The 13,581-nt window shown below is 40.1% G+C and overlaps 2 protein-coding genes across 3 annotated transcripts; both read right to left on the reverse strand.

The window, feature by feature from the left end:
• Window positions 1–567: 567 nt before the first annotated feature.
• LOC120955319 (39S ribosomal protein L38, mitochondrial) lies at window positions 568–5,562 on the reverse strand. Its single transcript, XM_040376076.2, has 4 exons — window positions 5,369–5,562; window positions 5,112–5,267; window positions 4,686–5,043; window positions 568–1,223 (listed from the first exon to the last, which is right to left on the reverse strand). The coding sequence occupies exons 1-4, from the start codon at window positions 5,505–5,507 to the stop codon at window positions 644–646; spliced, it is 1,233 nt and encodes a 410-aa protein (XP_040232010.2). The 5' UTR covers window positions 5,508–5,562; the 3' UTR covers window positions 568–643.
• A 1,073-nt stretch (window positions 5,563–6,635) lies between these two features.
• On the reverse strand, window positions 6,636–13,581 carry LOC120951010 (xenotropic and polytropic retrovirus receptor 1-like). Of its 2 annotated transcripts, none has more exons than XM_040369477.2 (7): window positions 13,277–13,581; window positions 11,224–11,348; window positions 9,869–11,048; window positions 9,072–9,266; window positions 8,796–8,965; window positions 8,425–8,714; window positions 6,636–8,343 (listed from the first exon to the last, which is right to left on the reverse strand). In XM_040369477.2, exons 2-7 carry the CDS (start codon window positions 11,290–11,292, stop codon window positions 8,220–8,222), a joined length of 2,028 nt encoding a protein of 675 aa, XP_040225411.1. In that variant the 5' UTR covers window positions 11,293–11,348; window positions 13,277–13,581; the 3' UTR covers window positions 6,636–8,219. The 2 variants fall into 2 exon arrangements, with proteins under 2 accessions (XP_040225411.1, XP_040225419.1); XM_040369485.2 differs by lacking the exon at window positions 13,277–13,581 and adding an exon at window positions 11,496–11,573.

Consider the following 13,581-nt stretch of genomic DNA (forward strand, 5'->3'; position numbering starts at 1 on the left):
TCCGTCTGATCGAGCATTGGTGACGAAAGCCGCGACGGAAGTTCAACATAGCAAGCTCGAACACTTCAATCTAATCGAGCAGTGAGATAAGGAAACATTAACTCGGTCGAATAGTAGCGTTATCGTGGTTCGCAAAAAAACGTATTGCCCCTCTCGAACGTGTAAGCAAACACCAGACGGGTTCCACACAACACAGGCCAATTCCAAAATTGGATGCACAAGGTTACAGTACAAGGTTTTCAAACAAAACGGATCTGACCACGCGGAGGAGAATCGTCTGACGAAACCCAATGTGATGAGGGCCGAGTTCACAATGCCCCGTATATGATCATGGAAGTGCATATTTATATTAATAGACACCCCCAGATCACGAGCAGCTATGTGACACGTTTAATTGAACAGTAATTGATTACGGTGTCACCGTGCAGCGTCGAGACGGGGAAAAGAACATAATACAGCTGTTAGAAATACACAGGAGAAGAAAGTTCTCAGAGCACTTCTCAGAGTTGAGTAAAGATGATTAAAGAGCAATTCTTAAAACCCTGTCAATGTACAGCACAGGACAAATTAGATTTTGGCTAAACACTAACGTATTTATTGTAATTCAAGCGTATATTTTTTTTAAACAAAACTCAAATTTAAATCAAATATCGTTTATCCTACCCCATCCCAGACGGTCCTTTTTCATTTCCGTGCGCAGCCAGGACGGTACATCGTTTATCGCATGAGCGTTCGGATAACGCAGCGGAGGTTCAGGCCCATCAAATGGATGCGTTTTGGCGAGCTTTCGTGCTAGATACTCTTTTCGGATTTGGGCCGGATCACGATACTTGTCCATGTACAGGTTGAACGGCTTGCGCAGTGGGAACCATTCTTGTTCGCGGATGTATGGTGCTGGAAAATCGTATTCGAACACGGGATGTTGCAGCTTTAACTTTTCTCTGTAAAAGTCAGGCAGGCTGGTATCCCAATCAGATTGGAAAAACGCTAGACCGGCGGGCGTGATGCTGTCTTGATGCTGGCGGTAGAAATCAAGCGTGCGGAATGTGCGCGCTGGCAAATCAAATGCGTCTGTTATCCGGTACTGCGAGAAATCTAGACGACTTGTCTGCTTGTACAACACAAAAATGTGTCGCTGGTACCCGGTGCCCTTAGCAGGGAACGGCTGCAGATATGGAACCAGCTCTTCCCCACTCGTAACGTCTCCGTTGGGAATGTTTCCTCTAAAGAAAATACAAAAAGCAGTGATTGTATTATTAGACTTGATGAATAATTATAAAAAAAGAACAAATGAATGAATGATTCAAAACTTCCTCGAACATAAACGAAAGGACAAGCTGTATGACACAAAGTGTGAAGCACATATGGACTTATGTTATACTAAACCGTGTAACGCCCACGATTGCAAGAATAGAAAGTCGCGCGGTTTTGTCGTATAAGTGTTATGTACACAATTTCTTATCATAATCGTACTCGACTATCCTATCTGTTACTAGACGACAACGCGTGCGATAATTCATATTAAAAAAGTACTATAATCTAAATCCATTTTTGCTCCTTACAAAATTTTGCAAACAACACGTTGTGTTGAAACTGTGTGTGAAAAACATGTCTGTGTATACAAATATATACGATCACTAAGTTATGATTTGGATATAAAGTAAACCTAAATGTCAAAAAAATACCACTAAAATGATTTTTAAAAATTGATACACAGTCTTGGTTGTTTGTTGTGAGTTTCTCCTGTGCAAATAGACATCCAAAACTAAACATTTGGTACCAATTAGTATTCACTATACTATTTTCGAAATACTATACTATTTTCCCAATATTCTTCTTCAAAAATTCAGTCTTCGTCAAAAAGGAAATTGGGGTTTTTCTGATTTTGAGTATTTCTATTCGTATAGATTGACATATAGCAGCTAGTGCAATACATCACCAATGTAGAACGCATGTCTGAGGAGCGATTTTAGAACGGAATAGTTTGAAAATGTAAAGGCATTTCTTGAACCTTCATATCACTGACTTTGATCTAATCTTATTCTATCTGTTGTACTGCAATGACGTTAGGTCAGGTTCAATATTCTTTCAATTATACAAGTATTGCCTAAGAAGGGTGTTGATATTAAATCATCTCAAGTCCCGACACTCATTTCTCTGACATATTAGATGGGTTTGCTATAGTTATTAACCGCGGCATTGTAGTACCGAGCAGAAGAAATGTGTTGCCATCCCTAAAATTTCTTGTGAGCGCCGTACGTTCCCGCTACGAACGGATTCAACGATACCAACCCATGTGTTATTTATCTAACTGTGAGGAAAGAAATATCATCTTTTAGATCCTTTGGCAAACTCAAATAAAGAAATAAGCACGCAATTCTACCTTATTATAAACGGACAAGAAACGCTGCCAACTTTAGTCATACTTTACGCTTGGATATAAATATGTTTTCTTATCTTGAATTATACGGTGAATCCCATCACGGGAATATTCGAGGCATTGGTTGAGATTTTTTTAAAAAATAAAATAATTTGATATCATTGAAATCGTATGGCACGGTGTGTATAGTAAAATGCCAACTATTTCCACACGTCTTTTCTAAAAAGAAAGTTTAGGACCTGCTATAGAAACTCTTTCTGAGATTGTTCATTACATTATTTACTGCAAATAGCAAAACATGGAACACAATAACTTATATCCACGAAGTTCCTTCAAGTATGAACAGTTGCAAACTGGGCCAGGAACGCTGCGAACTTAAATGAATGCTTGGGCATTTATGATATTTCTGTTTTTAGATGTATACGGTGCTATCCTTCGAAACACGTGATGGAATATTGCTAAAACAAAAAAAAACGAATCGAATTTAAGAGCGTGGTGTAAAGAAAAATTGTAAAACAATATTCATACATTTTTGTATCTTTCCGAAAAAGGGTGATGGAGAGCGTTACAGCTAAAGCTGTATCATGTGAGAATCTTTAAAGTATTCGCAAACTCTTCGCTGTATTCTAAATCGTGTGCATGTGTAAATGACACAGGTCTGTGGTTGGTGGAACTAGGGAAATGTTGTGGCAAGATTTGTTCAATACCCACTCAATTCAAGTTTAATATTAATTCCAAAGGCAAGGCACACATTTCTCCTTAGAGCTGACTAAAAACGAAATTGGGATTATTTAGTATTCGCTACCATTTTAACGCTGGGTTTAAGGAACCCGTCAATTTGACGGAATCTACTCAACGGAAATATGAAAAATACCTTCGATTTGATCTCCATGATTATTTTGCGTCAATTTATAACTATTCATTCTGATATTTTAGCATTAATTATTATTTTCTTAAGGTTCATAAATTTTCAAAAAAAAAAAACCCTATGGTATACATATCCACGAAACCTGTCAAATTGATGGGTGATGTAAGTAAAGTAATCTCAAACAGAATTGCTGGCCAATTTATTCCTCGTGTTCTTCGAAGCTCAAACCGGCATCGAAAAGATATCAGTTCATGTGATGGCGAAACAATAATGAATATATATCACAAAAAAAATGACAATGCAGAGTCAAATTTATGTCTTTAGCAAGACAAGATTTTGAGAAAATCGATTTTTTCCATGATTTTCTTCTTCTTCTTTGGCACAACAACCGTTGTCGGTCAAAACATGGTACACACAATACAACAGTGGTACAGGCACTAAAGTGATTGGCTTTCAGTGACTTATTCATCACCATTACCACAGGATAGGTATGAGGGCACGGTGCATTCAGGGCTTGCATTCATGATTTTAACCAATCTAAATACGTTTTCTTATCCACCCGTCTGATTGACGGGTGCTCGTAGAGAAAGGTATATAGAGACGCCCGTAAACCTAATGTTAAAAACACGATCATGCCACTCTATTCATAATCCTTAAGATATTACAGCCGTTGTCATTTAATATTGCTTAAGTCGACAGTTTATGTCTTTTTAGTTCCAATTATGCTTCTTAGGCATCAATTGTGTACAGCGTTTACACGAATATTGCTTCGTCATCATCAATTGTATCTCGAAGCGATCAATGCATGGGAGTAAGTTAATTGTTTTTGTTTAGTTTCTAAAACATTTCTGTCAAAAGCTAAATTCATCAATTCAAGCTACATAATCTTTGATTTTATGAATATTAATTTAAATATTACGACTATTATGCCGCTTTTAAAAGATTCAATGGAGTCTTTTACGTTGGCATGTGGTTTCAGGTAAAAAACATGTAAAAAGCTGGGAACTGTCACTATATTGTTTTAAAGACGACAAAACAATTATTAAACACAATTTTCATGATTTGCAAAGAACTGTACAATTTGGCCCGAATCTGCCCAAACACCTGTATCATAATATCACTAAACTTGACTAACGTATCGACTAACAAAAAAAAATAGGGACTTTGTGGATCGTCAGGGGCAAACATTGATGCATACTGGTATACTGTTAAAAATTCGTTAATGCATTGAGCTAAACATATATACCCAATAATAACGTATCGTACATCCTTTCTCCTATGGAAGCGTATCGCTAGCATATCTATCTTATATAATAGTTCAAACATTCTTTACATCATTTGTTTCCTAAGATTAATAATGGTACTGGATATGCAGTAGGCTTACAAATGAAGTATTATAGTAATTTGACTCAGAAGCAAGGTAAACGTTATACTTACACGAACCAGTGGCAATATTCCTTTTCACTATCCTCAAAATGTCCATCCGGGTTGGTCAGCAGCAAAGACCACCAGCTTTGCTGTTCCTCACTGGCCGGCTGCCCAGTAAAGTTAAAGTTTCCATCAAACTGCACCTGTGGGGCAGCTTGTGTTTCGCTCGGCTTCAGAACATTTCCATACTTCACGGGATGAAGCAATTCGCCTGCCTGGTATTGGATGTCCAAAGCTACGCGCGGCACAAAATAGGCAGCCCCGAACAGATGCTCGAACACACCGTAATGTTCGGCAATTCGCTTGATGTGGAAAGGACCGCTCGTTTTCACCCAATCTGCACGCACTTGCTCTAGATCAATTTTCACTGCAAAAAAAAGGAAATTTGATTGGAGAAACATTCGGAGTTTTCCTCGCTTCATTGAAATCGCTTACACTTCCTTTCTCGCGACAGCCGCTCTAGCTCAGTATTGTTTCTTTGGGCTTTGAGGTGTTGCAGACGCTCGGACAATTGAACCGATCGCGCCGGTTTAATGTGGGGAAATCCGATGTTAACGGGCCGGGTAATTTCCGGATCTAATACTTTCTCACCTAAAATGCAAGCAACAGCAATGGTAAATCAAGCAACAAGCAAGTTACGAAACAACGGGGCGTAAGATGGCGATGATCGAAACAAAAAGCCAAATATATACCTTGCAATCGCTGCACAAGCGTTTTGGCAACGCCCGGCGGCTTACCGCGCAGCTGATGGCCATTACGAACGCAAAATGTTTGTAGCACGTTCGGCCTAACTAGTAAATATTCACAGGAACGATGCATAAAGAAGGCCATGTTTATCTCACAGAACTTCACGCGGATGGCCGGCTATGCTAAAAATGACATCGCGAGCCCGTACATGACGCAATGTTTACACGGAGCAAGACCGCCCCACCATTGCTGACAAACAAATTCGAGCAGTTTGCGGGATCACGGCAATCTTCATTCATTCTTTGCATATTTTTATAGAGACTTTGAGGTCTAGCTTATTCGCCTCTTAGGCAATCTTAAAATCACATTTACCTTCGTTTCTATGGTCAAAAATGCACACTCAATCTCTTGACCACCTACACGGGTAGTTAACATATTTTATAAGGGAATTTGTATATTTATTGGTGAAAAAATGTTTTATCTAACTTATTTTATGTAACTATGGTAAAAATGCTTGTTTTTATGTAACAAATTTATGATGTATAACTTTTAGTTACGTTAATTTAATGCACAGTAAAAATTCAACCGAACTAATAGAAAGTCGTCTCGTCTATGATTTTAGAAGAATATTTAGAGCTAGAAAACTTTTGGAATAGATTATATAAATATATATACACGCATTGCTATACATATCATTCATACCTACAATAAACTGAAACCAAAATCTTTTATTGTATGTTTTACTTTTCCGGGTAGGTGGTTATAGAAGTGAGGGGTAAAAATAAATTTTCGTTTTAAAAGTACATTATTTTTTTAATTAAGATTTTTTACCACTGTTTAAAAACATGTTTTTCTAGGCTTTTTGAAATTGTTGGATCGATTCAATTATCCAATAAAAAAGTTTTTATAAAAAGAATCAGCAGAACATACCCGGGCAGGTGGTTATAGAAGTGAAGGTTAAATGAGTAAAAAACAAACCAAGTCGTGAGTTTGAATATTTTTCCACACAATTATTTTTTTTTTTCACATCGGAATTGCATTGCTTCAAAAGCCTAAACGGTTTGATGCACGGCCAATTTCGAATAGTACTTCAAGCATTACAGCAACGTTCACATAATATTTGTGGGGTCGTTCGCATGCGCTGGCGTTTTGAAGGGACATCCTTCGCTTTCGGATCGCTACCAAGCGCACCAACTGCTCGAATTTTGTTATCTGATATTTAGATTTTCTATTTTTATTCCATTTTCGGCCTGATAATGTAAAACACACGGATTGTATTTTCATATAATTCAGAGGTTTTATTCTACCATTTCACTCATCGGTGACAACATTTATCGCTGTTTTTCTGTGAAAAACATTACGGAATATTTTGTTCACTCTGGAGAAAATGTGTTCCAATTGGCACTAAAAAACGCTATTTTCCGGTAGAATTTCGTTTTACACGGTGTTAAACCACCGCCAACGTGTTTTCCGCAGCTGACATTTCGTGCTTGCAGCAAAATATTGTTAACAAACGCATTTTATTTTAAAATAATTTGAGCTTTAGTATACCCTGGATGACTCGCCATGACTCGCTAGGAACCATAACGGGCAAAGGGTTTAGAGTAAAATTCATCCTCAAAAAGGAAAAAGGGAAATCAAGAAGAAATCAAAGTTTAAAAGTATAAAACAGAATCATAAGGGTAACGATTACTATAATGTAATATATCCACCAAAACACGGAACTGTAAAAAAAGGAATTGAATCGACTTATCGACCCTTACACGTGTTTAATACTGCGGTAAGAAACATTATTACAGTTCGCGATAAAATATAACCACATTGTAGTATTGATATTGGATTTGATATGAATTTAAGGGTGTTACTGGATATGCTGGCAGCATGATAAGATTTCATCAGCTTTTGTAAATCCTAATATTTTCCTGCAAGAAAATTGCCGGTGCAGCTCATCTAAGGCATGCTATTACAGCCATTTCACTATTCTAACTACGAAAACGTAAATTCTTATAGGTCTAATTAAGGCAACCTTTCTGAAACAATGGTAGTTATTGGATGTTTCATACGTACTAGACTTCTTGTAAGGCATATTACCCTCTGCTTAAAAGGAGCTATCGCGTTTGCGTGTTTAATATACATTTGCCTCTTTTTTTATTATAAGACTTGAATAATTTAAAATGCGCTCGCTACACAACATTCAACGAAAATTGCAAATGTCTTCATGGCATTAGCCTTACTGAACCGTGCAGAGCGGAATGTTTCGATAAATACGGTCGTTTGTTGAAAATTATCGATGGTCTTCTAGTACTACAGCACAATTGCATACATGAGTTAACAAATACTTCGAAACCATTTACGGCAAAAGAAACGGTTAAATCTAAAAATTAAAACAGCCAAATTCAAACAAAAAAGATAATATAACGGAGCAGCTTGTGCAAATCCATTATCCATTATTGGAATTGTAGGGTTTATAGTACGTTGACCTTGGGCCGTGTGCCAATGCTATTGATTATTTAACATGATTTAAAAAATTGAACTTCAAATCGACGAAAAGTAAGTACGTTCTAAGTACAAGCTAAAATTCTCTAAAAAAAAAACTGCCGCATTAATTTTGTTAATCCCTGACATTATTCACGCCGGGTAAAATCGATGTAATTGAAATTTTATCATGAGAACTAATTTGCGAGCGTTGTGATTAGAAATTCATAAAGAAATTATAACATTTAAGACACTTATAAGCACATTGGCGTCCTTAGGAGCGAAACTGTAAACAACCTCCTAATATTCACCTCTTATATTGTGTGTAAAACTGTAAAAGTAAGTGTAAAACAGATGGAGGGTTTGTAACCAATATTGCTACTAAGCTTGTTTAACGTTCGTCGCGTCGGGTGGGATGACTTCATGTGTAGTCTTAAAAGCCGGCAACAAAGCTCTACGGTCATCTTTCATCTTTTTAGGCTTTGGTCGGTTATGCTTGGTATATCTGCAAAAAAGAGACAAAATCATCGCAAACGATTAAACCACCTCAAATTGTTTATACCAATACCAAACACTCACGACTTACCGATTAATGACACCATCTTCTTCATCCATCATTTTGAGTATGATGACTTGATCATTGGAATCTATTGGAGCGATGGAAATGTCTCGCACGGCGCGGAATTTACCACAATTATTAAGATGCTCGTTTTCAAGTCGGAAGAAGTTCCACACGAAACGGCGAAATACTTCCAGTGGTGCCAAGATGGACGTCATTAGATCACCACTGATTAGCTTGTTTTCCGTAAGTGCGTATGACAGTATCCACACAAATCGTAACAGCAGATCTTCTATAATTGCAAAATAGTAGAAAAACTGAAAGAACATAAAAAAGGAAAATGGTGAATGTGTTGTTTATCCACTCTTGTTATGCAATCAACAGCCAAAATAACTCACTGGCATGGAATAAACAATCTCCTCTCGGAGGAATCTGTTCTCTCCAGCGTTCTTGTCGAACAATCCCCAATCCATCTTGATATCCCATGTATAGGCGTAGCACGATGAGACAACGGAGCTAATCAACCACAGCCAGAGGAACACGTTTTCTGAGGAGTCTTCATATTTGGCTATAATAAATAAATTCAGCAATTAAAAATCAATTGTATGTGGCCAGTAGTTACATGATTGTGTAGAAATAAGTTAGTTAGATTTTTTTAAAATTGTTTTACTTACAAGCATTCGCGGAACGTAATGTTGCAAATATGACAACACAGAAGGTTGTCGCGTATTTACCAGCATTTACCAAATGCGGGAAGGCTTCTCGTGAATCACGATATCGGCGCAAGCACTGTGCAAACCGAAACCATGCAGGAAGGCAATTTACTATTGGACGAAGTATGTAACTTTCCTCCATACATTGACGAGTATCTACAAAACAGAAAAAACAATGTTTTTTTTTGCATTTTATACGCTCTGTACTAGTGATGGGTAAAGTTGAAAAAAAAAAAAAACTGAAGTCGACTCCAGTCCGACAGTCCGATAAATTCGGAATTGACTCCGGAAGGTAGGTCCGCCCTGCAATATCCGAAGTCGTTTGGATTCGTCCGGTGTCGTTCGGAGTCGTCCAGATTCGTCCGGAGTGCCCAGAGTCGTCCAGAGTCGCTCGGAGTCATTCGGAGTCGCCTGGGGTCATTCTGAGTCATTCGGAATCGTTCGGAGTCGGACTCGTCCGGAGTCATTCGGAGCTATTCGGAGTCGTTCGGAGTCTCGCAGAGTCGTCTGGAGTCACCCAGAGTCGATCGAAGTCGCCCAGAGTCTTTCGTAGTCGACTGAAGTCATTCGGAGTCAGAGTCGTCCGGAGTCGTCCGGAATCATTCGGTGTCGGAGTCGTCCGGAGTCGTCCGGAGTTATTGAGAGTCGAAAACATCCGGAGTCGTTCGGAGTCATTCGGAGTCGTTCAAGTCATTCGGAGTCGTTCAAGTCGTCGGAGTCGTTCAAGTCCTCGATAGTTTATCGCAAAATTTACTTACTGCCGGCCTCGAGCCAATTTCCATTCGTAACGTAAAAGCAGGTAAGAAATTGAAAATCCAGCAGCGCCGTTACGAGACTATTGAGCTGATCAGCCAGCCAGAAATCGGCAAAACCGACGTGAAAGAACGGTGCCGCTATCATTCGACCAATCGTTTTCAGCAGCCAGAAGCGTGCCTCGTACCGGAACACGCGCAACGGATTGATTAGGAAGGCGATCATGATCACAGTCATTAGCAGCGGGTTAATGTAAGGCGGTATGCTCAGGCTGGTGCTGTACAGGAAGCTCAACAGGCTCAGCGTCCACACGACGCCAAAGATGGCGGCCATCTCCATCAGGTGCTGCTCGGACAGATGGTTGCGCGGGTCCAGCTCGAAGATGAGCACGTGGTTTACACCGGACGAACGCCAGCCGTAAATGTTAACGCCAATCAGGAAGATGAACTCAATAAGCAGCAGCGGACCACGGTACAGCCGGAAGGCGATCTTGAGATTCTCCCCAGTGGCACTGTCATGGAAAACTGCCGACAAGATTACCGCAACAAACAGCACCACAAAGCTGCCACTGAACAAGCCCACCTTGAACGTGGTCCAGGGACTTTGCTGCTCTCCCAACGGTGGCACACGCAGCCGCTTCATAGCCCGCTGCCGATCACCACCCTCAAGCTGGGTGGTTACCGTCGTCTCGGTGTCGTTGATCAACTTGTCGATATCCTTGTTGATGAAGAAATGGCTCATTTCCACGTGCTCCTTCTGATATCTGGCCCCATTGTCGGAGGCCAATATTTTGTCGTGCTTTTTCAGTATCTTGCGGAAACCGGTATGGTTTAGGTTCTGATAGTTCTGCAACAGAATCAGGCTGAGATAGAACTCGCTGAAGGCGAGTTTCAACTCCTGTGCCTTCCGGTACGGCAAGTTGATCGGCTTATGACTGTGGCCTTTGCTTTTGCTCTTCTGCTGGCCCTCCAGCGTGGTTCTTAGCTGTGTATTAAGCGCGGCATATTTGCGCGTCGCTTCCGCCAGCTTTTCCGAGTAAAATGTGTTTATCTTTTTCAGCTCCTGGTCGCAGTAGTGGTAAAAATTTTCGTCAAAGTTTGCAAAGTGCCGTTTCCGAACATCCTCCTCCACACTGTCCAGGGCTGGCGCTTCTTCGTTTGCCGTATAAAGCATCGCTTTCATTTCCTACAAGAATAATAAATAAAAATAAATAAAAAAAAAAAAAAAAAAAACATTAGCCACCTGCTCCGTGGTGTGGCAGTTCCCAGTGCAGAATAATTCAGCCATATCACGACTTAGAAATCGTATTAAGAGCCTATCCTTAAAAAGGGAGCAACTCAATAACACGGCGGTCACTTACCTCGTAGTTGATGTATTGTTTGCGCCATTCTGGAGTAATGTGTGCGGAAAGATGCTCGGCGAACTTCATCTTAACGGCGTTAAATGTCCGTTTGCAAAATGCTTAGCACCTATCGTCGAATCGATCTAAAATTTTAAAGAACAAATTTGTGCTATTAATACTTGGGCTGCCATGGCTATTGCATACGCCAGTCAGTTTATGTTTCCTGGGAGCACATGGCTATCGTACATAATAAGCAGAAATTATCAATTAATTTGATTAGCAATTACAACTTGAAATAATGGTTTGTCTTAATGCGTTTCCGCCTGTATGGCTGTCTTTAAATGACTAGGTTGTATGATGGGTAATGTTGTACAGCAATATTACTTCAAATAATGCAATGGATCGAATGATGTATTATTTTACAAGAAATGGAAAAGCACGACACAGACTGAAGACACACCAAACAATATAATCATAACCATAAAGGATCAGCCAAATTATTCCATTGATAAGATAAGGGAGTGTACAGATGGTCGGGGCGACGGTGGGAAGAACTGTATTCTCGTGTGTGAGATAAGCATAGTATCTGGCAGAGTGCCCATTCAATTTGTATCCTTTCCAGCAGCCCTTCGGTACGATTCTGATAACACCTATCAAGCTGGCTGAAAATCTGAAAATTTTAAAAGTAAACTGATTTTTTGAAAAGCAAAACGCGTAACGTTCACCCGAGCCACAGTAAGTGGTGGTAAATAATTTTGGCTTGAAAATAGCAATGAGTCAGTCGCTATGCAATCGCACATGCAGAAGTAAATCTCATGCACATGCATCGCAACTGATCGTTTTACATGTGTTTCGGTTTGCTGAAGCAAATGGCATAGGGAGACAGAAGTTAGAGAAGAGGAAGCAGAATAAAACAGGTCTAAATCTTGCCTTCTTGCCCGTGTGCCCGTCAGCCGAAAGGACCATAGACAACAGGTTTTCGGTGCAGCAGCGGCCTGTTTGTAAAGCAACGGCAACAGCATACCCCTTTTCTGATTGCAACGCTCTCTGTTGCTAGCTGTAAAACGATTTATGCCGTTGATGTCATTCTCCAAACAGAGTGAGTTTCGTAATTCGTGCGTTGCAAAATGCGAATAAGAACAGGTCAAATATACACGGTACTGATGAGGATGATTATACAGCAAAAAGCAATGGAAAAGCAAAAACAAAAAATACATTTAGGTAAATGCAATGAGCTCGTGTACAGGTAAGAGGGAAATGGCATATCTTTTCAAAATGAGCTGTCAGAATGGTAAGTTTGCGAAATCTCCATTTAAAGACTCGTATAAATACGTGGAAGTTTATCATACCCACTTCAATCTTGTTTAGCTAGCCCTTTCTATTCTTTGCCCGATTCTCCATGCTGGGAAGGGGCAAGAGCTCTCTGTTCTTTCTCACCGAAACCGGCGGCCCGTCTATCTATAGATCAGCAAGCCGTCCCAAGACAAAAAAAAGCGCTGTTATTACACACAGTTGCTTATCATAACACAGCTGCCAGCAGTTGAACAGCTTCAACTTTGCAGTGTGTTTCGACCTGTCGTGGGGCGGGCAACACACCATCCCTTACCCGGAAAAAGTGAACAAGTTGTAGCTTAAGTACGAGTAGTGCCCTAATCTTTCCAAAGACTACAGCTGGTAGAAGAAGGTGGTCATGCAACCGCCCACAGCTGAAGGGAACGCATCCAGGCGGACCAGGAATGACCAGATCGTGCGCTAAATCTTCAAGTCTAGTGTGCTCGGACTGCTTCAGGGGGGAGGCGAGCGATTGTTTTGTTAAGCAATACGTAGACACGGACCAAGTGGGCTGTATGCATTGAGACAGAAACCTCTGTTAAAAGCTTAAAATAAATCGGCCACATGAGAGCCGAACAGTATTATTGTCACAACAATACAGCAAAGCAACAGCATACAACGGTAGAACGTGTAAAAACCTGTGATTTACGACATTTGAAAGATTTGAAGTCACAACGTAAAAAAGTAGCGGAATAGTACACGCAGATGAATAGTAACACTTGAAGTGTATTAAACTCACTTGTTGTTAGCACTGCCGTTCTCGCTCGCCTCAATCGTGGAAACGATCTACACAGCAACGCTGTCAGCTACGTACATTTGCATTAGCAGGTTGACCAGCACAAAGCTACCGCGCTCGATGCATTCGGCTGGCGAGCAGGGTTGATTGCGCGGGTACGAAGGGAAAACAAATTAAAAACACACACGAAATAATAAAGACAAACAAAAGGACAAAATCAAAACAAAAACCGAAACAGACCGCTAGTCCCCGCAGTCGAACGAGTACGGGAACGAAAAATACACTGCAAGAAAGGGTACGCAGCTGTC

The sequence above is a fragment of the Anopheles coluzzii genome, chromosome X, assembly GCF_943734685.1.
Source record: "Anopheles coluzzii chromosome X, AcolN3, whole genome shotgun sequence".
Lineage (NCBI taxonomy): Eukaryota > Metazoa > Arthropoda > Insecta > Diptera > Culicidae > Anopheles > Anopheles coluzzii.

Excerpts from the sequence above, each read along its gene's own strand:
- LOC120955319 (XM_040376076.2), bottom strand. The coding sequence starts at position 5,507 with ATGGCCTTCTTTATGCATCGTTCCTGTGAATATTTACTAGTTAGGCCG. Across the intron at positions 5,268-5,368 it reads GCTTGTGCAGCGATTGCAAG|GTGAGAAAGTATTAGATCCG; the intron begins GTATATATTTGG and ends CTTGCATTTTAG. Across the intron at positions 1,224-4,685 it reads GAATATTGCCACTGGTTCGT|AGGAAACATTCCCAACGGAG; the intron begins GTAAGTATAACG and ends TATTTTCTTTAG.
- LOC120951010 (XM_040369477.2), bottom strand. The coding sequence starts at position 11,292 with ATGAAGTTCGCCGAGCATCTTTCCGCACACATTACTCCAGAATGGCGC. Across the intron at positions 9,267-9,868 it reads AAATTGGCTCGAGGCCGGCA|ATACTCGTCAATGTATGGAG; the intron begins GTAAGTAAATTT and ends TCTGTTTTGTAG. Across the intron at positions 8,966-9,071 it reads ATTACGTTCCGCGAATGCTT|CCAAATATGAAGACTCCTCA; the intron begins GTAAGTAAAACA and ends TATTTATTATAG.